Here is a 26134-nt window from a genome sequence, read left to right on the forward strand (position 1 = left end):
TTGTTTTAAACTGATGGACTTGTCATCATAAATGAGCAGCTAAGGACTTCACCCAGGAGGATGAGCTGCCAGAAGAGTGGTGCCACATTCAGCCTCTCTTCTGACAGCCTGCTGCATTTCTTTGCTGGGTGTGGAAGAAGATCTGTTGTCTTCTCCCTGCCTAGATGAGGAATAGAGCTTTCAAAAGGGCCCACCTGTGGCACCTCATTTCATTTCATCTCTGCTGTGAGCCCCTCCTCTTTGCCCAGCACAGAAACCAAGACGGCTCCTGGTGGAGACATGGAGTGTTATGATGCTGAACCTGCAGTGGGCAAAACTCCCTCTTACACTTCCGGTGTAGAACTCAAGAAGGCTGGAAGTGGAGGAAAGAAAGAAATGCTGCCAGCCTGCTGCATCTCAGTGCTAGATGAGCTGCAGGTGAACCTCCTATGCATCTAGCATAGAAAAACAGTGGACTGGGGGCAGAGGGAGAAAGCAGTCTGTGCTTTTGCCAGGAGACGGATGTGCAGCAGGAGTGTCGTCTTCACACAAATCCAGCTCAGGATTGGCAGTGGGATGTGCAAAGGAGGAAGGGAACACTCTTTTTTTATTTACCTACTTTTGATACATAAAAGGCCCTGGAAAAGGAGGGAGGAGTGCCCACTTAATGAGTAAAAAACAGGTTTTTTTTAAAAAAAAAGAAATTGCTGTAACGTTGGGGAGTTTATTTACAAGGTTGCTTTATTCTTTTAACAAGAATTAGTTTCTTTTGCAAATATTGAATAGCATAACTACTTCTATAGTCTCCTAGTTGCAGAAGGCTATGGTTTTTATTCTGTTGCATAGTTGTTGTGAAGCACGCTGGCTTTGCCCTTCACAAATATCTGGCTATGCTGGATTAGGATCTATGCTAAAGCATTCAACGGGGCAGATTATAGCTGAGGTGCACAGCTTGGAAAATCAATATGCTGCTAATGAAAATGCTCTTTCACAGATATCGACTGAAAGTACGGGTAAGCCTTAGCAATCCTCAAATGCCCTCTGTGTGCACATGCTGGCTGTTATAAAAAGAGATATGGGGGGGGGGGGGGGAGAGAAACAGAGAATCCAGAAATAATACCAGGGGCAGGGGAAATAAGGGATCAGGAGATCCCACTCAGTCTCCCTCTCTCTTTTAGGTTTTGGAAAGGGTAATGCAGGGAACTTGTAGCCCTCCAGACCAACCATTGACCAGTCTAGTTGATGGGCTGATGGGAACTGGAGTCAAAGGTCAGAGGTTACTTATCCCTGGGGTAGTGTGTGGACCCTCTCCCTGCGCTGGATTGGGGTGTTCAGTTGCATTGCCGTAATCTGTCTTCCCTAGCACCCAGCCTTGCTCTCCCCTTTTAAATGCAATTATTTCTCTGCCCACATGGGGTGCTCCTGAGTGAAGAGAACTCATCTCTTGCTTATGGATAAGCCTTGTCTGGCTGCCCAGCTAGCTGATATTGGGGTATTCATTGATGTTTGCATAAAATAATCCTGGATTGACTAAACATTCAGCATTTGCCCAACAGTTACAAACTACACGTTCTTAACTCCTTGCATATAAAAATAAAGTTATCCTTCTAGGTTAATTTTTGGTAACTTCCGCCCTGATACATCAAGAAACATGTACACTTTATATTTCCCCTGTGGACCACCACACCCTTTCTTGAACCTTGTAGAACCTAACCCTTCAAGAGGCAGGCCAGTCCCAACTGGGTCTCCATAGCTAGGCTGCAGAGGTGGGCTCATTGGGGATGAAGACGGGACGGACCTTTTTGGCTCCATGGATCTGCCTTGTGGGCCAAAGTGGATGGGGTGGCAGGTGTGCCCTACCGCTCTAAATCCCTTTTGCTCCCATCACAGTGGCTCTGGGTTTAAAATAGCACAAACATAAGTGCACTGCCTTGTGTACCTTTTGGATGAACTTGGGCCTAAATGCATAGAGAAATGTAATACTAAATTAGCAAGAGCTGAGAAGGGGAGCCTCTTTATTCTCTCTGAGGTTTAAATAAGGTTGTTAACATTGCAAGTCTGCTGTTGTAATCGATCCTATAGGTTTGGCATTTATAGCTATATTCTCTCCTAAAGTGTACAATGAGAACAGATGGTTCTCCTACGTATTTTCTCACCTCAACATGATCTTTGGAATGTTTTGATGGTTTTATAATGCCATGTTTTCTCCTTTTCCTCCCAATTGCCATTTTCTGTCTTGTTTTTGTGAGCCTGCTTTTGATTTCTGTACAGTGGCTAGCATATTTTAGGCACTTTTATCAATAATAAAGGATAGTGATGACAGTTTTACTCTTTTGAATGCCATTCACTTGTTGTTACATCTGTTTGATTTTTCAGGTGAAGATGAAAAGGTACTTTTGCCTAAGAAAGAAAAAATGAAGCAGCGAAAGGAGAGGTGGTTGCAAAGTAAGTCTTTTTTTTAATGAATCCTGTTTTCACAGAAGACAGCTAACTCTTCAATGCTTAGACTTTTACCTAAGAATATTCTGTGCAGTAGGCAAGCACCTGAAAATCTATATGGGAATCCACCTGACCAGATGCTCCCTGAAGCTCTGTTGGCTGATTGCTCAAGTAATTGATAAGTTCAGCAGATAGCACTTGTAATACTCACAGTTCTTCTAACTTTGCTGAATTATCTAACAAGCAATAGATTATCAAAACTCATGTACAATATTTTTAAAACAGGGTTAGACAATCCAAAGTGAATGTTATTTCCATACTTACAAGCACTAGGAGCCAGAGAAATGACTATATGTTACATGAAAAGTGGTTACATATAAACTCAAAGGTTGCGCATTTTGAAGTCACTTCCCATGGAAGTGAGAAGGGAAAAGTAGATGTGCTCATAGAGCTGTGGACAGCCTTTCTCTATGGGTCACTGTATGCTCATTTCACTTTTAGTGGCTAAATTTCCAAGGGTGGTGGTGTTGAGGAACAGGAGAATTCATGTAAGCATGGATAGAGAAAAGCCACCCACATGACACGCACACACACAATATTAAGAAAGAAAGTTTACTACCCCAGCCTTCTCCCTCCCAACTTCTCTTCTTCCCCAACCTTAATCCACCTATAATATTTGGGCCTCACATTGAATAAAACTGATATGTAGAAAAGATTCTATGAACAGAAAACTTAGACACTGTATGTACTTTTGTAATTCAAGAAAATCTAAATAATAATAATAATAGTAACAACAACAAAAATTAGTCAGAACCTGGTTTACACATGACTAATGACTGCATGAGAATTTTAAATAAGTTCATAGGAGACTTGTTCAGATCTTGCAGGATGAGATTAAGAAGAGGCCTCTGGCTTGCATGCTTTTTCCTCTTCTTTCTTCAGCTCAGGAATGAATTATGGAACTAGTCAATCCCATGTTTCTCTCCCAGTGGGCTTATTACATCTCTACCCCACTTTCCTTCTTTGTTGAGCAAAGATATCTCAGCCTTAACCTTGTCATACATGAGGATACCTTGGGTTCATGGTGGGGAAATGAGGACACAGGAAAAAAATTATAGAATAAAAGGCAAAATCCTCCCTGTTCTGCTCTGTGGTGAGAATGTCTTTTGCAAGGTTCAGGCTGAATTCAGCTCTGGAGTTGCTTCCGCAGCAGTCAGACTTAGGCCAATCCCTTTATAAAAGCAGCCCCTGTATTCCAGTTTCAAGCTCTGCCTTTACTGAAAGGCGCCTCTTCACCTGCAGTCTCTTAATCCTATGAGGCCGGGGAAATTGGTCACATGGATGCTTCTGAAGGAGGGTCCTCTGAGATGTAGTTCTCTTGTCACAGATACTTTAGTTGATTGCAGGGGGTTGGACCTGATGACGCTTCCAACTCTCCAATTCTCTGATTCTAAGCCAGCACCCTTGGCTTCCATTGTAGAAGTGTTTCTGCCCTCGCTTGCAGTTCTTTTTCTGATTCAGTGTCTCCAACCTTCATCCCTTGAAGAAGGTGAATCTGCCTCCAGGGCCATGACACCTCCTTCGATTTGATTGAAAAGTAAAAATTGGATATTCTCACAGGTGCTGAAAGAAACATGTGAAAACTGCATTATTAGGCCCACATGAATAATGTTTCCTGTTGTATAATAACAGGGTATTCACTTGAAGCAATTTAATTAGACATTTGGTAATGATATATGTTTTTACTTCAACAGTAACTTGTCTATAAAGAAGATAATGCTTTCCTAGTATAAGTAAATTTCACTTATACAGAAAATTGTTGTAAGATTTAATCACTTGACTATTGAATATATTTTTGGTATCTTCAAAAGTATTTTGGGATTAGTTTGCTTTCTGCCCAATTTCTTTTTTGAAGAGATGTAGATGCCTTTTGCCCTCCCCTTTTTTGTTTGCCAGCTGGGAACTGAAGTTCTGCCTAATGGCATAATAGAAATTATTCAGGTTATATTCTATTCCAAGCAGTCGTAAATCATATCAAACTAAAGCAAAAAAAGATGCAGTTTCAGCCACTAGAATCACAGGTAGAATGGCTCTGTCCTTAGAAAGATTTCATAAGAAAAGAATTCAGAATCAGGTATGTCTAAGCCTCATTTCTGGAAACCTTTGAAGTACCGCAACTTCATAGTACTGGACCAGAAACAGGGGTACTGGCGATGAGAATGCATGTGCTCTCCAGCCAAGAGAGCCCATCCGAGGTGAAGTATACACATCCACATTTGTCACAAGCATCTGAAAAGGGAAACGTTAACAGGACAGCCAAAAGAACCAAGGATATTGTAAATTCCAGCTCCAAAGAGTCCAATGAAGGGCTGAAGAGATCTAACCACAGTGAAAGGATTGTATCTTCTGAATCACTTCTGAATCCGTAGAATCTTATCTTACTTTCCGAGCTGAACCATTCATACTAAGGAGATCAGAGGGACACTGTGACCTCTTTGAATCTACATAATGGTGGGTTCAAAATGGGCACATTTGGCTTAACCATCCCCTTCCCTCTCTCGTTACAGCAGAACGGGTAAAGTTCATTAACTCCTGGTTTTATGCTGTGCACTTAGGTAAATTATACCGGATCTTAACATCTGAGTGAGCCTGGAAAGCTCCCTTTGGTGCTCCGATGCCGTGCGGCTCCTTTTGTTCAGTTCTGTAAGCCCCAACCCTGGCTGACTGAATATTTCCAGTGACCAGGCATTCCTCCCTCTCCTATTTCACTCTAGCATTGTGGCAGAAATAATGTTATTGCCCCAAATAATATTTCAGCTCGTAATTAGTCAGTATGGATAGTTACCCTCATGGGTCAAGCAAAATATTTTTTCCTAAAGAAAGAACTATGACAGGACCCTGTAGTTAATAAAAATGGACTTGAAACAGACTTCTCAGACATAAGACTTTAAAAAGTGGTAAAGACATTTTAAAGATTCAATTAACAGAATTTAAAGTATACTCCATGGGTAGGCAAACTAAGGCCCAGGGCCCAAACGCCTTCTAAATCCGGCCCGCGGACGGTCCGGGAATCAACGTGTTTTTACCTGAGTAGAATGTGTCATTTTATTTAAAATGCATCTCTTGGGTTATTTGTGGGGCCTGCCTGGTGTTTTTACATGAGTAGCATGTGTGCTTTTATTTAAAATGCATCTCTGGGTTATTTGAGGGGCATAGGAATTCGTTCCCCCCCCCCCCCATATAGTCCGGCCCCCACAAGGTCTGAGGGACAGTGGACCGGCCCCCTGCTGTAAAAGTTTGCTGACCCCTGGATACTCGCTTAACAATTGTTTCTCCTTCCTGCCCCTGTTTTTCAGAAATAGAAAATATCAAGCTAGCAAAACAACAACAAAAAGCAGAAGCAAAGCGAAAAGCTACCCCAGTAGTTGGAGATATGCATCCTCTGATGGACGCTCTGCCTGAGCTCTCAGACATGGTAGCTGTCAGCAAGTTCAGCAGACATCCTAAAACGTAAGTTAAGTGCTGCACACACAATTTAGGTAAGCTGAGGTGTTAAACCGACTTTAAAATTGGAACACTTGCTTGTTAAATTGGGGTTTAAAAGCATGAAGTTATTTTCCATCTAATTTTTTATATTCATTAGGGTTATAGAAATATGGCTATAATATACAGTGGTACCTTGGTTCTCAAATTTAATCCGTTCCGGGAGATTGTTTGACTCCCGAAACTGTTCAAAAACCAAGGCGCGGCTTCCGATTGGCTGCAGGTTTGTGGCATTCGGGAGCCAAAACATATGAAAACCAAGGTACGACTCTATAGCAAAGTAAATCCTGGTGGAGACCTTCCATTCCAGTTTTTACTAGCTGCCACTGAAAGTCCTTGTGGTGGATTTCTTGCATCATTTGAGAATATTTTCTTATTTGAATAGTCATGTTAACTGCCCTAGGAAGCCGTGGAAACCTTTGAAGGTAAAGGAGAAAAGAAAATTAGTTATGATGATAAGCATGTGCAGACCAGGATTTTCAATAACTGAGCACTGAAGGTAAACGTGATGCTTAGAAAATATTTGCAAGTGAGTGCCAAGTGGGTACAATGAAGTTGCTCCACATCCACACAAGATTTTCATTAAAAGTTCACATGCTCATGATCTTGTCTCAGAGCAGGAGTTCCACTGACCTCTCAGTTCCCAATTCTTTTTACTTCATAAATAGGGGCTAAAATTAAAATCTCGACACAGATGCATGTTTCTTAAGAACATATTTTACTGTAAGCTTTAGAACTGGCGTGCGAGAGGCTTTTGCCTTCCTGGTGTTGTGCTCCATCAGCCTTAGAGAGCTTGCTCAATGATCAGGGATGGTGGGAATATCAGGAATGACACGGGTTCCTCAGCCCTGTTCTAAAATGTCTTGTCGTCAGACTTGGTTCGGGCAAGTTGGTTTAGCCTTTCTGGAGTCTTCAGTTGTGTGGCTGTTATGACTCTTGAATAGACACTCTGTCCAGCAATCCTGTGTATACCTATAGAGGAGTCTTTCCCACTGGGCTCAGCAGAACTTCCCCGCTTGAAAAGATGTTTAGGACTGCTGCCCAAAGCACTGTTAGCATGGGAAAGTCTTTCTTCCTTTGATTTACCACAGAATAAGGCATTTTAGTATTGACATTTTCAGAAATGCGGCCTTATTCAGTGGTTGTGTGAATTTACTTATGTTTTTTGATAGCTTGATATCCAGTGGAACAATTTTCAGAATACTTTCAAATCTAATGGATTGTTGCTTACAATTTACAGCTGTCTGAGTTATTTTGTTTATATCCCCTCTCATTTGCTTTCCTGATTAAAACTTATTTTGAACAGGATAGGTTTTTATTTTTGGTTATTTGTTATACTTTTCATTACAATGTTAATATTAGAAAAATGCTATGTTAATACTTAAAAAGAAGAAAGAGAAAACAAGAAAAAATGTACATCAACATAATACAGAAAAACATGTAGCAGCACCTTGTCTTCAAAGTTATTGTTTGATAAATGTATAAACAAAGACTGTCTCTCAGAAAACCTAGCAACTGGTTTCCTAAAATAACTCATTTTTGAGATGTCAACTTACACCAAAAAAAAGTTTCCTTGTTTTTTGTCTGCTTTGTGTTGGATTCCCTCTGGGAATTGTGTTACGGTTGGCTAACTTCGAAACAGTTCAGATGCTTTAAGCCAGTAGATCCAGGGTATTGTAATTTATTTTTATTTATTGCGTTTATATCTTGCCGTTTTCTCCAAGGATCTGAAAGTGCCATACATGTTTCTTCCCCACGACAGTAACTGGCTTAAGGCCACCCAGGGAGTTCCTGGCCAAGAGGGGATTTGAAGCCTGGTCCCTCGGGTCACAGTCCAACACATTAAGCACTACCCCACATGGGCTCAGGGCAGGAGACCTCTTTCAACTTGAGGGCCACATTCCCTGCTGGTCAACCTTGCAGGGGCCGCATGCCTGTGGGGGTGGGGCCAGAGGCAAAACATCAGCTTTGCACAGGAGGCGAAATGCTTCCCTTGCAGTTGACACATTCCAGGCAGCTGAAACCCCCAGGCAGGAGTGGCCAGAGGGTGTGGGACTGAGGGGTCAATCTGGCCTTGGGAGAGTCCCCAGGGTCAGATAGAGAAGCCTGGAAAGCCAAGTTGACCCCTAAGCTGGAGAGTCCTCGCCCCTGTGGTGGGGACTTTAAGAACGGCAGCAATCCTTCCTCTAATGTGCATTTGACGTGTGTTATTCCAGCCACGTGCAGCTGAAGGCAGGCTGGTTAAAACTGTGCAAGTCAAGCTCCAAGCAAGGCAGGGGAGCTGGAAAGCTCTTTTTGCACTGGGCAACCCAAGCAGACCTGGTGCAAAAACATTTCTCAAGCTTTTGGCCCTGCTTGGAGCTTGACTTGCGCAGTTTTAACCAGCCTGCCTTCAGCTGCGCGTGCCGTTCTTTATGTCTTGGCACGCCTGCTCTGGGAGTGCTGAGAATGCTCTCTGTGTCCCTCACCCACTAGTCGGGGGGGGCGCCAAGGAAGTGACTCTAGGTGAAAGCATGACAGGAACACTACAGGTTTTATTTTTCAAAGGATGGAGACTCTCCCCCCCCCCCTTTCAGATTGACACAAACCCTATTCAGTTTCTCAAGGATGCTCCAGAAATGATTGTGCTAAACAGTCATGAAAAGGAATGAACTTCAGAATGAAATGGTCAGAGTCATTTTAATGTGGGCAAGGGTGGGGAGAAATGTTTAAGGTTCATAACCAAGCCCAGAGGATCAAATAAAAGTTCTACATTCCATATTGAATTATTTTATTTAGAAGCAGCTACTTGTTAGTTCAAAGTCTAGAAAATGGTTGCTGCTCCTTCTTGTAGTAAATCCACTTTGCAGTTGTAAATCCACTTTGTAGTTCCTCCTTTGTGCAGGGGCTGTTCTGGTTGCTCACAGTCTGAATCTGTTGCATGTGCTATTTAATCAGCACAAATTTTTAGAGGATTACAGTTATTGCATAAATGAGGAATTATACTCCCAATGATTTGTCAGCTTTTAGTCATAGAAGATCAGATTCTCCAGAAATGTGATCCCCTGCTGGGGATAAGTGCATTCAATTGAGGTTTTATTCTGATTTATAATGAATGAAGTCTGCAACATGTAATGAAACAAGGATGCCTTTCATGATGAATAAATAAAATTGAGGAGGCGGGCATCCCAGCAGCACATCACAGGCACTTGAGGCAAGTTTCCACAAGTGGCACAGACATCTGTATATGGGAATAAGTCTTATTTCTTGGGTTAGTTACAGGTCACATGCATTTGATCTCAAAGAGAACTTTGGGTTAACCTGAAGTCTGATAATACATTGATTCAAATCCGTAATGAGAAGCTTAGAGAGTGGTCTTAATATACCGTATTTTTCGCCCTATTGGACGCACCGGCCCATAGGACGCACCTAGTTTTCAGGGGGGGAAATCAAGGAAAAAAATATGATTTCCCCCCCGCAGCTCTGGGAGCAGCGGACAGGCTGCACGCAGCCTGTGCGCTACTCCAAGACCACCTCCCTGCTTTTGCGGGAGGTGGCGGAATTCCCCCACCTCCCGCAAAAGCTCACAGGAGCCGTGCGCGACTCCTACGGGCTTTTCGACCAGGAGGGAAAAGGGACGGACTCGGCCAGTCCGTCCCTTCTCCCTCCTCGGGGAAAAGCCCCCAAGAGGGGCGCTCTTCAAAGGGTGTGCGGCTCCTGCGGGCTCCTAGAAAAGCCCGCAGAAGCCGTGGAGCCCCTTTAAAGAGCGCGCGGCTTTTGCCTGCTTTTGCGGGAGGTGGGGGAATTCCCCCATCTCCCGCAAAAGCCCACAGGATGGTTGGAGAGTAGCGGGATGGCATCGCGCGCCTTCCTGCTGCCCCCCATCCTCTGGGGCTGGCGAGGGGGGAAGCGCTGCTTTCCCCCCCGCCAGCCTCAATGCCGGGATGGAGAGTAGAAGGAAGGCGTCGCGCGCCTTCCTGCTGCCCCCCATCCTCTGGGGCTGGCGAGGGGGGAAGCGCTGCTTTCCCCCCCGCCAGCCTCAATGCCGGGATGGAGAGTAGCAGGAAGGCGTCGCGCGCCTTCCTGCTGCCCCCCATCCTTTGGGGCTGGCGAGTGGGGAAGCGCTGCTTTCCCCCCCGCCAGCCTCAATGCCGGGATGGAGAGTAGCAGGAAGGCGTCGCGCGCCTTCCTGCTGCCCCCCATCCTTTGGGGCTGGCGAGTGGGGAAGCGCTGCTTTCCCCCCCGCCAGCCTCAATGCCGGGATGGAGAGTAGCAGGAAGGCGTCGCGCGCCTTCCTGCTGCCCCCCACCCTTTGGGGCTGGCGAGTGGGGAAGCGCTGCTTTCCCCCCCGCCAGCCTCAATGCCGGGATGGAGAGTAGCAGGAAGGCGTCGCGCGCCTTCCTGCTGCCCCCCACCCTTTGGGGCTGGCGAGTGGGGAAGCGCTGCTTTCCCCACCGCCAGCCTCAAAGAGCAGACTCTCCTGGCTTCAGCGGAAGCAACACAAAGCCTCCGGAGCGCAGGCTTCGGAGGCTTTGCGTTGCTATCGCTGAAGCCAAGGAGCCTGCATTCGCCCCATAAGACGCACATACATTTCCCCTTCATTTTTGGAGGGGGAAATGTGCGTCTTATAGGGCGAAAAATACGGTAGTCTTATTCAGGAATAACGTGTTTCACCTGGGATTACTTCACTAGGAACTGATGTTTTATGTTTCTAGAAGCAACGAGAGCAGTGCAATTTGCTTTGAAGGTTTGGAGCAAGGGGCTGCCGGGCTGCAGATTATCTGTTTGTCTCCTCAGAAATTGTAGGCTGTCTTCTCCTGGATGATGTGCTGGCTTCCTCAGAGCCTTCTCTTGCTGCAGAGCCATCCCAGAGCATACCTGGCGGGGGGGGGGGGCGATGGCAGCCTCCTTCCAGTGCCCCCAATTTTGGAGATGCCAGCCCCCCCCCCCAATATATTAGAGCTGTAAGTTCTCAGGGGAGGATTTCATCTCAGCACTATTTTAATATAGACATTTTTTAAATCATCAGACAGTAGTTTTGACAGGTTTGTGCTAGATCATGAAAGAATGCAGTTAATCACTAAAGTATGTATTTATAACAGTGAGTAACAAAGCAGAAGACACAACATTCTCACAGCGAATCATTTTGGCTTCTGTTGCTGTGACATGAATCAAAGGGCGCTGCTGCTGCAGCCTTGGCAGAAGCCAAAATATTTTGCCGTCATAATTTAACATCTACTTTGTTAGCTGCTGTAGTTTATGAGAGAGAAATAGCAAATTCAGAGTTTGTAGAAGGACAAAAAGTCCTTTGAAAAACCTCAAAAGTCTCTGTGGCCACAGAATGCTAGGTAAGGGCGGCGGCGGGGGGGGGGTTTGAGAAGGGAAGGGGCCTGGAGTGGCTGGAAGGCCAATCTGAAGCTGCTGCACACGGCACCGTTTTTGGCAGGTCTTTGGTGTCAATACTGTTCTCAATTAATACTTAGTTTTTGTTTTCTTCAGCCCAGCAAAGAAGATGCTGCTGACTAACTTCTGTCAGATGAAATCAACCCAGAAACGCCAAGTCTTGTAAGTAATGGTGGGACAGTCGCAAGAAGCCCTTCTGGGCAGCAAAGTCAAAACCTGTCTTGCCTTAAAATAGAAGAAGATGCAATAAGGGCCAGTGATGTGGCTCTTCTTCCCCATGGTGTCGTGAAGTCATGCTCCTCTGTGCAACCAGCAGCAGAAACAAACTCTGCAGTAGCAGCATGGACACCATCCCATAATTTCCGAGGAACTCTGCTGCCATCTAACCATCCCAGCATCCCATGTTGGCGCCTTCAATGCATGGCAAAATGTGTGGGGTTGCTCTCGCTCTCCCCCCCCTTTCTTTCTCCAGATAGGCGACTGCACATCCCCCATCTAAGGCTTCCCATCCCTAGCAGGTGAAAATTAAACCCCACAGAGGGCACTTCATTACAGAATCAATGTCATGTGGCTTCTCCTAAACTTCTCTGCTGATGATCAGGGCCTCTAAACCATAGCTCCCCTTTTGAAAACAGCAGCTGAAAAGACACCATGGTCTCTTGCTGGGTGTTGGGATGTCATCTGCTTCTTCAGGACCTTCCGTGCCTTTAGACGTCAGACTGAGCGAGTCCCTCCTGCTGTGCTTTTGCAGAAGCAAGAGGTTTGGGCAAGTCCATTTGTCCTTGGGAAGTTCTCAGTCCGTGTCTCACTGATCTGATGACTCACTTGCCGGGGGCCAAGGGCTCTGCTGCATAAGTGGGCTTTGCTAATGCAAAATTTGGCAATTTGCCTTGTTCCTCTTGGGTATTTTTGTTCACTGATTGCAGGGGATAGGGGTGGGCACTTCCTAAGAATTTAGCCAAGGCAGCGCCAATATCCTGTTCTCTTCTCCCCCCCTCCCTCTTCTGGCAGAGTTCTGTAACCTTAGTTCTGTTTGTGCCAGAGAAAAGTCGACAGGTCAGGAAAATGATTGTACTCACCGACGCAACACCATCCTGTTTATCCAAAGCATCTAATTTGGGAAATGATAATGTTATGCATGCAAGAGGAATAAAGGCTAAAATGTTAACTGAAAAAGACAAGGCATTCCAGGTCCCTGAAACGAGGGCTGTGTTCATAAACTTTTATTGCACTAGCCAAAGGCCAGGGCATCAGTAGGGGTATGTACCAACCACAAAAGTTGGTTCAGACCTAAATTTGGTTCTTTGGAAGGAGTAAAAAAGGAATCATGTTCTCCCTTGATGTTTTGTGAACAAATGTTCTGAAAATTGCATACATAAGAGAGCTTTCCACTGGATAGGAAAACTGGCAAACTGCCTTGAAATATGCCCACCATTTTTTGTGGAGGCAAGGGGACTTTCCAGGTAAAATCAGTTCCTCTGATGACAACTTTGCCCTGTTAGTCACAACGATCTCTCACATAACTCTCCCAGCGCAGGGGTTTCTTCTTCCTTCCCTCAGCACTCCACCCTGGCGTTTCCTTAGATGATAAGCTTAGTTCTGCTTTTAGCATATGCTTGTCCGCAGTTGCTTTTTGACATCTGAATTGCCAAGCCCCACAAAGTGCTTCAAGGGTTCCAGATCCGACTTCACCTCCAACAAGCCCCAAACCTTTTTGAGGTGCCACACTTCATCTTGGATTCAGGATTTGTCTGAATTCAGTGCACACCCCTGCTGGATAGCACATATACTCCTTGTGAGGCTTGCAGAATTACAGAACTGCCTTTAGCTTCAGTAGAGCTGCCCAGTACAGTGGTGCCTCGCAAGACGAAATTAATTCGTTCTGCGAGTTTTTTCGTCTTGTGAATTTTTCGTCTTGCGAAGCACGGTTTCCCATAGGAAATGCATTGACGGTTTCCCATAGGAATGCATTGATGGTTTTAAGAAAAAGGCGCAAGACGTTTTCGTCTTGTGAAGCAACTCAAAAAACAAAAAACTTTTGTCTTGCGAGTTATTCATCTTTTGAGGCATTCGTCTTGCGAGGTACCACTGTAGTGTTGTTTGCATAAACACATGTAGCAACTGTACGCCAGCTAAACTCTGTTGTGCTTGGCTAATATAACTTGGATTCTTGCAAATTCAAGCGAGATATTATAATGAGAGCACTGGAGGTAAGATTGTGTTTCAAATAAATCCGGAGAGCTCTTCTGCTCAGAGGGCCCCATATTTCCTCTCCCCCCCCCCCACCCTTTTAAAGTTTAAAACGTTAAGCTTTTCTTGGCTTATAAGGCAGTTAAGCACAGTGCAGAGCCCAGAGCTGATAAGACGCTAGCCAAGACCATCTTCATTTCCCTGTAAATTAACAAATGCACATTTTGGGCAATCCTTTAAATTCATTGATACACTTTTGCTCTTACTTCTCTCTATGAAGAATGCTATTGCCAGATACAGTGGTACCTTGGTTTGCAAACAGTCTGGTTTGCATACATTTTAGATTACAAACATGTCAAACCCAGAAGTGTGTGTCCTGATTTGCAAACTTTTTTTGGAATACATCCCCCTTTTTGGGGGATTACGAACAAATTTTTTTTGGAGGCCCCATTGGCGAAAGAGCGCCTTGGGTTACAACCTGTTTTGGTTTACAAATGGACCTCCGGAACGGATTATGGTTGTGAACCAAGGTACCACTGTACATGACACACTCCTGATTTTATTTTACTTTTCTCAAGCCACCCTAGAAGCAAAGCCCTGGTTTACAGTCTTTCATCAAGTAATTCACATTCAAAGGAATAGGATGAAAGGTCCTATTTGTGAACTCCTGGTTCTGTGCTCTGCACAGCTTCAAGGAAAGGGCTCTGTCTAATTGAACTCAGACTGTAGTGGGTATGTTATGCAATTCCGTTCAAGGAATATGGAAGACACACTTGGATATGAGCATCTTCAGGTGTTGAGAGTCCTGCTGTTTGCACATGACTCTTCCTCGTGAGCTCTCTTACACTGACCCCCATAATTCACACAGCAGATGTGCCTAGATGACACCCTCCAGTTTATGCCTTTTTGTTCCCTGGGGTGCGCTAGAAGTTTAGTCAGGGCCAGGTTAGGTTAGCCCCACCTGAATACAGTGAGTTACTTCACTCAAGGACTGGTAGTACAGTGGTACCTCAGACGTTGAATGGAATCTGTTCCGGAGGTCCGTTTGACTTCCAAAACATTTGGAAACCAAGGCGCAGCTTCTGATTGGCTGCAGGAGGGTCCTGCAGCCAATCGGAAGCCACGTCAGATGTTTGGGTTCCAAAGAATGTTCGCAAACCGTGGCGTTCGGGAGCCAAAACGTTCAACTCGCAAGGCATTCAGGATCCAAGGTACAACTGTACTTTTAACTTGCCTCTTGTAATGCTAGCCTGTCATCTGATGCATTTTCTCCCTTTTTTCTAGGATGCAGGAAGTAGCACAGTTTCACAAGACTATATCGGATCCTTTGTTCAAAGCTAGCCCTTTGACAGTCCTTGGTGAGCATCTTTCCAAAAGACTGCAGCTGGAGAGGGAGGGAGAGCCATTCTGACATCATTGCTGGGACCGTTTGAGAGCACAAGAGATTGGATTCTCGCAAACACACTGCACGATGACCTTACATGCCCAGTATGCCAGCATAACTTGCAAGAGTCCACAGGATTATGACATTCAGTGACCTTGTTTTCCGCCAACAGAAATAAGGCTGCCAAGACTGATGATTGCCAGTACTAGCTGCAAAGCTGCCTGCTGTTTTGCTAGAAGCTCTGGGGGATTGTTCTCGATTCCCACTCTGTGCTATATCACGCACCAAATGCTGTTTCTCTTTTCTTTCCATAGTTCCTATGAAGTATAACATCCTCTCCTCTAGGAGTAATGCAGCATTTGCATCATTCTCCTAAAATTATATTTAATAGAGATTAAGTCTGCTCCTGTTTCCATTCAACTGAAAAATATCTGTTCTTGTTAGTTTTTGATACTGATTTGGCAGGTGCACGATGTAAAGTTTAGTTTTTCTACATAATAAATATTTCCCCCCGTAGTATGATGTTGTAAGATAGCAATAATAAAGGGAATACCATCCTAATTTTTCAAATGAAAAATGATGAGTAGTGAAACTGACATGGGGACAAATAGAAGAAGATGCCTTCACCCTGGTATGGTTCCCATTTATCACATACCTACTCCAACAAGACAACAAAAAGAATCTGCTGTCAGTATACAAATCAATCTGGCTAACCTGAACCCAAAACCCACACACTCACACACAAAACCATATCTCACTACAGACAACCAAAGACAACCAACCATACCTAGGCCACCCCAACCTCTCACTACCAAGGAAATACAACAAGCGAATAGTAAGAACCCACACAAGTGACACTATCACAAAACCCCACACATACACTGAGTGGAAGAATAGAAGCATTGCCACCCGACCCCCCCCCCCACTCACCAATCCACTCTTTCCCCCTCTTTCCTTCCTAACCTAACACTAATGTCTCACAACAAATGAAACTGATCTGTAGAAAACACAACTTGAAAAAAGACAATGTACACATTTTTGTAAACTAAGAAATCTTTAATAGTTTTTTAAAAAAACAAAACTGGAGAGTGTGTTGTGGTACAGCGGCACTTGACCATCCAAGCTGTGCTAATGGTAAAAGAATAACTTGGGTGGGGGAGCTTTACTCCTGCAAGCTCATCCACCCAGGTATTTTTAATGCAAGCCAAAGTTGGCATCCTCCTCAAGGACAAAGTCCTGGAAAAAAATCAGTTTTTCACACAGACATAGCATTCAGCTAAAGCACCACCAGGTTTGATTTGATTTCTTTTTGGCAGAGCAGCCAGGTTTGCTCTGGCTGGGAGGAAGAACATGAAGGGGGAGCACAATGTTCAGTCCCATCTTCATTAACCCCTTAGGGTGCCAGTCCACGAAACTTGGTTTTATTATTATTATTATTAGTTATTCAGATATACCACTAGTTTTGGCTACAGTATATTGTCAAACAAATAATCATTCTTATCTGAACACAAAACAAACTGTAAAGCATTTAATAAATTCTTAACACAAAACAAACCACAGGTGTGTAGTACCTTGGAAAATTAAACTTAGGGCACATCATCCAAATTCAGTAATCATAATTGAAATCAAACAGAATCATAAAACCCCACCATGCCAACATGTGACTTGTATTTGAGTAAATAGCACAGGTATGACTTGGCTTCTTGAAAATGGAATCTGCAGGCCATGTCAAGAAAGGAAAGCCAAATGGCTCAATATCTGCTTTGGTTCACCTTTCCTTACATTAAGGGTGTACAATGTTGCCCTCCAGATGTTGAGAACTCTAGCTCCCATCTTCCTTGACCATTGGCCAGACTGGATGGGGCTGATGGGAGTTGGAGCCCAACATCGTCTGCAAGGCACCAGATTGGCTGTCCCTGCCTTAAGATGTCAGCCAAATTGCAAAGCCAGGTAAATCAGGATGGTGAAGCAAAGAACTTGGCTAAAGGTCTCAATTCCTCAAGGAGTAACAAATGTTTGAGATACTACAGAAGGGCAATTCATTGGATTAAAAATTAAAAATAGGACCTGTGACAATAAAAAGGAAAATTAAAAATAAGGGATAACTCTACCTTTTGGAATTATTTGCAGCAGAAGGTATTGTTACTAAAAGCAAATAGGGCAAGAATAAAATTATTCATTTATTCATATAATTAATATCCTGTCTCTCACAAAAGAGCAGCAAACATCTCTGTGATAAAAAATGCATTAAAAAAAAAAACTTTAAACATTTTAAAACTGTTTAAAACGTTTTAAACAAGTATAATAAATGAGTAAGTTATAATGTCAAAACAATGCAAAAATTTAAGCCAGAGCACTGGGGGGGGGGGGGGAGAGAGAATGGAGGCACCTCATTCCCATGTTTGACAATATATTATCAGGGTGGTATGTGAAAACATTCAATGACGTGGTTCACTCTAGACAAAGTGACCAGATTGGAGGAACAAGATCTATCCACACCATAAATATATCCTTTGGTATTAGACCACAGGAGATCCGGGGGCATGGGGTATTTATAAATGTAAATTAAGCCCTGGTGTGTCACCTTGCACAGCAATTTATTATAACAAAGAATGGGAAGAAAAGCAGTTCTTGGGGGACATACTAATCTGGGAAGCCCAAAGTCAGAGATCAGGAATTTATTGAGCAACGGTCTAATAAGGAGTTACCGGTAGATTGTTACTGAAATAATTCCCTTCTTTCAGTACCTACAAATTCTACATTTAGACATCCCTATTGTTTTTTTCAGTGTCTCGATTGAGCAACAATGTTAAAAGGTGGTACAGGGAATAAAACCGAATGCTATAACCCTAAGGAAATGCCATCAACACACAGTCTTACCACCCCATTGTTAAGATTTTGTTGGTGTTAATGGTGATGTTGTTTAAAGTCATAGCATCCAATCTTATTTAAGCACCCTGGCAAATATTATTGTAAATGAATGACTTGGTTTTTGTGTAGGTCAGATTGGAAGTAAAGATTGTCCTCAGGGCCAGCCCCAGACGTAGATCCCAACCCAGAAGCACTTGTACAAGAGGAGTGTGTCATGCCTGTCCCTCTCCAGCGCATGCCTGCCATGCTGCCCCCTGAGGACCCCAGCTCAGCAGCCCTAGCAGAGCCACCGTCTCGCCTGCTCCATCAACAGCAATGCCTGGGCTCCTTCCACAAAGGCGGAGCTAGTCGCTGAGACAGAGCGGCAGCTACTGAAAAATAATGTTTTGGGCTCTGCTCTTATCAAGTCTTCTAGCTGAGCGCTGCGTGGAGCTGTCCAGGCTGCCACTGAAGCCTTTTGCTCTGCACTCATGAGGCTGTGGCTCAAAACACAACACTAGGTGTCTTCCTCTCCGGAGCAAGTAGCTCCCTCATAAGATTCAGAGATTATGTGTATCTAGAGTCAAGTGGCCCATGCTGAGCCCTTGCTGGTCAGGTAGGAACTAAACGGAGTAAAACAGCTGTTCCCAGTCTCTTTTCTGAGCAAACTGACATCATCATCATCATCCAATGATCCCAGGTCAGTTCAACTATGATATGTAATATGTAATGATGGTGCCAGGAGAGCCTCTTGTGGGAGAGCATCCCACAAATGGGGAGCCACTGCAGAAAAGGCCTTTTGTCGTGTTGCCAAGGCATCATGGCATGGACACTGTGGAAACCAACCCTGCATCATTAGGGTTTTTGTGATAAAGTGCAAGACTATTATGGTATGCAACAGCCCTCCTGATGAGATGGTATCTGCAAAAGGCCCTCAACTGGGTATATAAAGGATGGCACAATCTTTCAGGTGTCTTGGTCTTGAGCTGTTTAGGGCTTTATACCCCAAAGCCAGCACATTGGACATAGTCAATGCAGTTCTTTCAACCGCGGGGTAATGTGTTGGCGATACCCTGCCCCAATGAGCAGCCACATTTTGCACCATCTGCAGTTTCTGGATGGACCTCAAGCGGGTCCCACAGAGCGCACCACTGTAATCCAGCCTGGAGCTTAAATCTCATGGACAACCGTAGACAGGCAACTTCTTGGGAGGAAATGGCAGAATGGATATTGACTGCTGGTGCTCTTGCCAGCAGAAATAATTATGCAGTGACGAGAGGTTATCAAGATATCTTGATTGCCATTTAATTGTGATTTAAGAGAGGACAAAGGGTAAAGCCTCACATGCTCAGAAGGCATTCATCATCACACCAGGGGAACAAACCTGTGGGGTTGGGGAACTATCTAGAGCTAGGAAAAATCTTCAGCCCGCACACTGCATAATTGCCCTCAAATTAGGGCTTCTGGTCTGCAAACCTTCTTTTAACTATTACTAAGACTGGAAATGAATATGAATTGGATTTTCTATCTGTCAGTAAAATAGCACCAGGAAAGAAGCAAGCTTCTGGGTGATAAAAGAATATTACATAACAGCCTGGAAGATGTATCAAAAAGCTTAGATTGATTGATTACCTTGAAAAACGTTTAATAGCTCTGAAGTTGCTTATAACCTTTACTTTATGTTCGCAATTCTCCATCTCTGTTTGTGCTGAGTTGACTAAAAGCGAAAGCTGAATTTTATCTATGTCCTACGTTCTGGAAAGCGGAGAGAGCCAGTCAGTCATGGCAATATGGAATGCTTAACAGATTCTTGATCTTTTACAATGACTGTTCAAAGAACAGCTAGCAGAGCTAAGAGATGAATTGTGTGGAACGTCCAGGCAGACTGGACTACATATAAAGCAGATGAAAAAATGTAAAGAAGCTGCAGAAGAAGACTTGGAATTACTTTTACCTAAACAGAAAGAAACATCAGGTGGCAAATGGGAGAGAGCTTTACAGCGGTCTAAAGGTGTGAAAGCAAGCAAAGGAAGCTAATGTAACGTCAGAAGAGATGAATGAAATTATGACCAAATTATAGGACTACAGAGGGTAGAGAGTGAAATGAATATCCAAGCAGAAAAAGCCTCTCATCTCCTGGGGAAAAGTGGGGGAAATAACTTTTTTCTTAACTGGAACGAATCAAAACTGACAGGAAACAAGGATGAAATATGATTTAATGAAGATGTAACAGGCAAATAAGTATGGACTATTGTATTATGGGACGCGGGTGGTGCTGTGGGTAAAACCTCAGCACCTAGGACTTGCCGATTGCATGGTCGGCGGTTCGAATCCCCGCGGCGGGGTGCGCTCCCGTTGTTCGGTCCCAGCGCCTGCCAATCTAGCAGTTCGAAAGCACTCCCGGGTGCAAGTAGATAAATAGGGACCGCTTACCAGCGGGAAGGTAAACGGCGTTCCGTGTGCTGCGCTGGCTCGCCAGATGCAGCGATGTCACGCTGGCCACGTGACCCGGAAGTGTCTGCGGACAGCGCTGGCCCCCGGCCTCTAGAGTGAGATGAGCGCACAACCCTGGAGTCTGTCAAGACTGGCCCATACGGGCAGGGGTACCTTTACCTTTACCTTATTGTATTATTAAGATATGTTGGAATTCTAGAGGAGAAACCCATCAACGACGAAACAGAGAAAGACCATTTTGACACCTGAAGATAATAATAATTGAAGAGCTCTTTTGGAGTTTTGCATGGAAAAGGGTGAATTTGAGATGCCTAGAAGGGAATGTTGAGAAAAGGCCATCTAGAAGAATGAGAAAAAGCTGGATAGCAATACAGCTAGAAATTATCCACGAGTGCATACTCTAAATACTTTAATAATTGTTACATACATAATTGGCAGAAAAAGAATCAGAAGCCTCTCTTTTTTTCTTCCTTCTTTTCTTGCTTTTTCTCTGATTTTAAACCCTTGATAGCTCTCTCTTAATTCTATTTACATGTATGTTTTGCTCTTTGAAGATTGATATTTGGGTTAAATGAAGTTGCATACAGAGAGGATTTGGATAGAAGAGGAAGGGACCTGCCTGAGAGGCGGGCCAGAGAGGTTCCTTCAGGTGTGGAGCTGATAGAAGAGGGGGAAGCTCCCAGGTGAGAGCTGGGAGGGTTCACTCTTCTGTATGTGGAATAAGGCTCAACATATCATTGTGATAGAGGGCTTGGTATTCAATATACATATAGGGTTTCTCTCTCTTATTCATATTCTTATTTTTCTCTTCTCCCTGTTTTGTTTTTATTCTTCCTCTTTAGTTTGGTTTTTATTTTATCTTTTATTGAAAACTCTCAATAAAGTTTAGTATAAAAAAGCAACAGTGGTCAGGCAATGCTCGGCCAGAAATGGCTATACTGTAGTTCTTACCAGCCAAAACTGCTGTAAGGCGTTTCGTACAGCCAATGAGGTCACCCGAACCTTGTTTGTTTATTTAATTATATTATATATTAAATTTGTATGCCGCCCTTTATCCATAGGGCAGTTCACAACATAACATTACAGTATACAAAACACATAATAAAAATAAGAACAAAAACAAACCAATGACCCCCCTTCTAGCACCCCAACTACAAAGCTGCTCTTTCAGGGAGAGTAAAACCCCACCCAAAGCAAGCAACTGACGAATTGCCCAGATTCAGACCCCCCCCCCCCCAAGACCTTGCCAGGATTCAGGGTCAGCCCACCCCCATGTGCCAGCACGGCTCTTTTTCAGGGTGAGGGGATTATAACTAAGCAGAATCATATAGTGAGATTCTTATAGGTATAATTTGATTGTGTGGAAAAGAGTACACAAACTACTCCATTCATTTCTTGTAAGATGGCTCTACAAATGGCAGCACTCATGTTAAGTTCTGGGAAATGAACAATTTCTCCATTATTTTTCTCTGCTCCAAAAGGTTCCCTGTGACTATGCAAGATGATGTAGCTTCATGGAGATGTGCTGGGCGCCCCTGAGTCCTTGCAGCTAAAAATAGCAAAAGCCAGCCTGCCTTAGTTTCTATAGAGACAACCCGCTGTCACGCTCAGAGTTGGGTTAGCCCATCAGTCAGAGCATCTCATGCGGCCACCACAATGAAGGGCCGTTGCCCAGACCGTTTGCAGGGTGGAAGCCGGCTGCAGCCCGAAGGCTTGCTGAGCCCTTTGTTAATGAGGGCTTTGGACTAATTTCCTAATAAAATGAACACTGTTGCTATTGTTCGTCACAACGGGAGAGCCTGTGCACTGTTAATTGTGTGTGTGTGGAAGGGGGAAGGGACACTGCCAGAGAAATCTGGAAAGATGAAAAAGGTTAAAATTACCATACTGTTTTGCTGTGTGCTTCCGTGGCAGATGGGCAGAAGTTGCACATCTTGCGGCTGCCTTGGTGCAGGTGCTTCTGCTGCTGAGGAATCGCAGAGGCCGGCAGAAAGGCAAACGGAGCTGATGCTGTGGGAGGAGGAGGAGAGGCTAAACAGAAGGAAGGATGAACAAGGAATTTGGAGGAAAATAAGCAAATGTGCAGCAGCCGCCACTGAGCACTCGGTAGCCACTGCAGTGAATCACTGATAGATGGATTTCAGAAAATTTATATACCACTTGGTGGTAGGAAAAAACCTCAATGCAGCTTACAAAAAAGATAAAACAATTTTAAAAATCCACTAAAAAATTCCAACCGTAATTTAAAACATACAGGAATTTAAAACCACAATAGAATAGATTAATATTAAAAGTCATACGAGCTTTCTAGACTTGTCTAAATATAACATGACATATTAAAGAACTATCATTGCTATGGATGCGTACACAGAGCACCAAACACTGGCCAAATCTAAACATGTCCTACCATTGTTTTTGAAAGTTGATGAGTTTTGGGTGTGTGCAGGATTTTCAGAAGGAAGCACCAACTCAGTGATTTGACCAAGGTCTTTGTCTTTCCATTTGGCCTGATGGTTTGGATGTTCTCTCCATTAGCTCGTAGTAACTGTCCGCACAGATGTGGAGGTGTATGTCCACAGATGTTTCAAAAGTGACCTTTCAAGCACTGCCCACTTTCCATAGGACTGAAGACCCTCCCACTCCCATTGCCCTTTGCAGGGGCATGTGGCATGGAAAGGCATACAGGGGCGAGATATGGCTTTCTGTTTTATACAGTGTGGCATAGGTGTTTGTGAGAAATCCCAGTACAGTGATGCTTCACAAACTAAAGACGGTTTGTTGTGGTCCCTCTTCATGGCCAAGCAAAACAAGTGTGGAAATAAAGCAGGCTAAGATCTATAGTATGGGGCCCCACCGTGGCCCCCACAGCTTCACAGGGGCCTGCTGTGGTCTTCCCTGATGCACACGGGGTCTGCTTCCGCTGCTCAAATCAGTTAGCAAGTAAACTACTAGAGAGAGGGGGGGGGAGGTTTGCTGGAGAAATGTCCTTAGAGAGCAGGCATACACCAGAGATGATGTATGTACAATGATCAATACTAAAGTAGAATGTGTGCATCTGGATTGTGATCTACCAGTTGCATTTAATATCTCGCTTCCATTAGGGTGCTACTTGGCCTTCAGTCACATGGTGAGGGAAAACACTATCCGCCCCCCCTCTCCAGACACACTTTCGGCACTGTCCTGATTCAGGCTTCTTTGTCTTGCCACTGAGGTCATAGGGTCCTTCATTAGGCAAACAGGCTATCCTTTCAAACCAGAATTTGGTTCTTCTCTTAGTCTTTCTCCTGAATAAAAAGCAGCAGCAATGTCGGTGCTGGCATGAAACCAATTTGACAGAGCCCAACCCGTTTGCTTTCTGTCTCCCTCGGTATAATTTTCAGGAGGAACATTCTTGTTTGCCCAGACATTTGATGGCTGAAAAATACTGTTTCTCACAACTTTCTAGAGGGTGCGTTCCTAGTGTTGGGTAAACTGGGACAAATGAGGGATGCTGCTGGCTTACCACCCATCTCGCTGCCCTGCAGTCTGCTTGCCTGAGCTGACAGAGCTGGTCTCAGAGGTGGCATTGAAGACAGCCAAACTGCTGATCCTGAGGGTCATGCTGAGGTGGTCAGCTCTGGGGTGACTCAGGCCCTGGGGCTGTCACAACATATCAAACACATGTGGCAGGCCACACTATGGACCTTGTTTTCTCAACTGGGCAGGAAGAGGGTGATCTGAAAGTGGGGGGTACCAACAACAGTCCTTTGTCATGGTCAGATCACTTCCCGTTGTGGTTGAGGTTCTTAGCATATTTCCCTCTCTACAGAATGGTTGGCCCTCGGAGGTTAATGGAGTAATTGCCAGCCAGTTGATAATCTCTTTCCCTTGGTCAAGGTTCTCAAGTGGGTGGTCCTGGACCATGTCCAGTGTGAATGACTGGCAGGGTGTGGGGGGAAGGCAGGAGGCCAGGAGAGTGACTAGCAATTTATGGGGTTTGACGCTGTCCACCAGGGGAGCAGGGAGAGTCAGGGCAGTCCAAGATGGAGGAATGCATGCCAGGTGGTGGAAGAAGAGGCTGTGGTTTTTTTAATTAAATTTGTATGTCACCCTTCAGATCTCAGGGCAGTTCACAACATAGAATTACAATTCATCCCACGGATGGGTCTGTGGACTCCCCACTCCCCGCCCTACTGTCTCCTAGAACCTGCAGGAGCTTCGTTCTATTGTTTTATCACTTTGGTGCTTGCTGCCCTGGGCTCCTTTGGGACAAAGGGCAGGATGGAAATTTAATAAATCCACAAATCAATAGGAGGGCAGCAATCTGCAAGCTCTCCTGGCTCATTCAGCTAGTTCCCTCTTAGAGCAGGTTGTGTTTTCCAACCTTTATGTTAGCTGAGGTTTGATGTTGGAAGGAGAAGCAGAACTGAAGTTTAACGTGCACAATAGCCCACATTTTGTGCTCTGTGTTGGTTTCTTGGCAGCTGTTGTGGCAGTTAGCGAGCAGCAGATTCTGCCTTAGCAGCAGAACTGCCTGGGCAGGAGGGTTGGGAGACAAACTGCGGCCGTGATGGCAGAAAGTGGCCTCATCAAACTCCACAAGTCCTAGACATATGGCTCCATGTTGGCAAATAATAAAAGCCCTGTGCTAATACATTTTGTAGCTTTCAAAACACAGAAGCCTGATTTGTCTTTACAGCGGTGCATGGCCTCATGCTGTGTATGTTTGTGAGATAAATATTTGCTCACACAAAGTTGGTGTGCTGTTATTTTGTAAGGCAGGCTCCTGCTGCCCCTGGGATCAATGCCCCTGATTATGATGGTGCCTTCTCCTTTGCAGCACCTGCCTCCTGCTTATTCTATAAGGAACTTGAAGACAGGAAGTTCTTGAGAGAGAATGGCATGGGAGTTTAGGGCTTCCCTCTCTCAAAAACTGCAAGTCCTTCTGTAGTTTTACTGTGCAAGCACATTCTCTGCTCCAAGGAAGGAGCTGGGCCAGCAACTGGCTGCTCAGAATGTGCCTGTTCTGCTCAGACACTGGTCTTGATCAGCTCCAGCAATTTGCATGAGATCTAGACAATAGTTACCTATGGAACAAGTTCCCATAAAAATCTTCAGTGGCAATTTTGCCTCATTTTGTTCCTCAGGGTGATGGGATTGCAGCCTGAGCAGGGACCATCTGGCTCTCTGCGGCCTGGTAAAGTGTGCCCTTCCCTCCCCCCTCCCCAAATCTCAAGCAGCTAATAGCTTCTTGTTCTTCACTGGCATCATATATGGTTTCCAAAAACCTTAGAAACTTAGCTGAATTTTATAATAAGCACTGTTTACTCACCGAGGACAGAATAAAATAAGGAAAGTCAAATGAAGGACAAATTTGAAGGAAACATGACGAAGGCAATAGTCCAGGCTTACTCTTGCTTTCAACTGCATTCTACCTTGCCAGTGGAAATGATAGTCTGGGGTGCTCACTTGCATTCAAATTTCCACTCCACCTGCAGTTTAAAAGTAGGAAGCTTGGCAAGGCAACATTCCTAGAGATGCTGTTCAGACAGTGCAAAGAAGACTGCAGGATGCTTGTCTTGATTGAGACAGTGACATTTTCCGGGACAACGAATGGGATACCACATGGAGATGACGCACAGACAGTGCAGCTATTCCCAGCAGGTGCAGACACATCTATGTAATGCAGTGCATCTGATTCCTGCATTTTCAATAAATCAAATTGTTTTAATTACTATTACTTCAAAGCCTGGCCTGCTTTCTTACTTTAAATACATCTGTTTTCTGTAGCCTGGTTCTGAAGCTACCGCTGCCTGAAAACCTGCCATGACGGATCATTCAGAAGCAGCAGTCTGGCAAGCCAAGACGCAGCAGCGCTCACAGTCATTCTTGCCTGTCCTTGGAAGGGCATTGGCAAGGAGGACGGACAGGGAG

The 26134-nt window shown here is 44.6% G+C and overlaps 1 protein-coding gene across 2 annotated transcripts in view; it reads left to right on the plus strand.

Annotated features, from left to right (window-relative positions):
* Nucleotides 1–16471, plus strand: part of SLX9 (SLX9 ribosome biogenesis factor) — a 33803-nt gene extending 17332 nt beyond the window's left edge. The window contains exons 2-6 of one of the 2 annotated variants that reach the window (XM_083402954.1): nucleotides 1158–1248; nucleotides 2356–2424; nucleotides 5775–5928; nucleotides 11440–11505; nucleotides 14818–16471. In XM_083402954.1, coding sequence (XP_083259080.1) covers nucleotides 1158–1248; nucleotides 2356–2424; nucleotides 5775–5928; nucleotides 11440–11505; nucleotides 14818–14944 — 507 coding nt within the window. In that variant the 3' untranslated portion in view covers nucleotides 14945–16471. The remainder of the gene's footprint in view (nucleotides 1–1157; nucleotides 1249–2355; nucleotides 2425–5774; nucleotides 5929–11439; nucleotides 11506–14817) is intronic. The other variant, XM_083402953.1, reaches the window with a different exon arrangement.
* Nucleotides 16472–26134: the final 9663 nt, after the last annotated feature.

Source organism: Podarcis tiliguerta (genome assembly GCF_965153285.1).
Source record: "Podarcis tiliguerta genome assembly, chromosome: 1".
NCBI classification, from domain to species: Eukaryota; Metazoa; Chordata; class Lepidosauria; order Squamata; family Lacertidae; genus Podarcis; species Podarcis tiliguerta.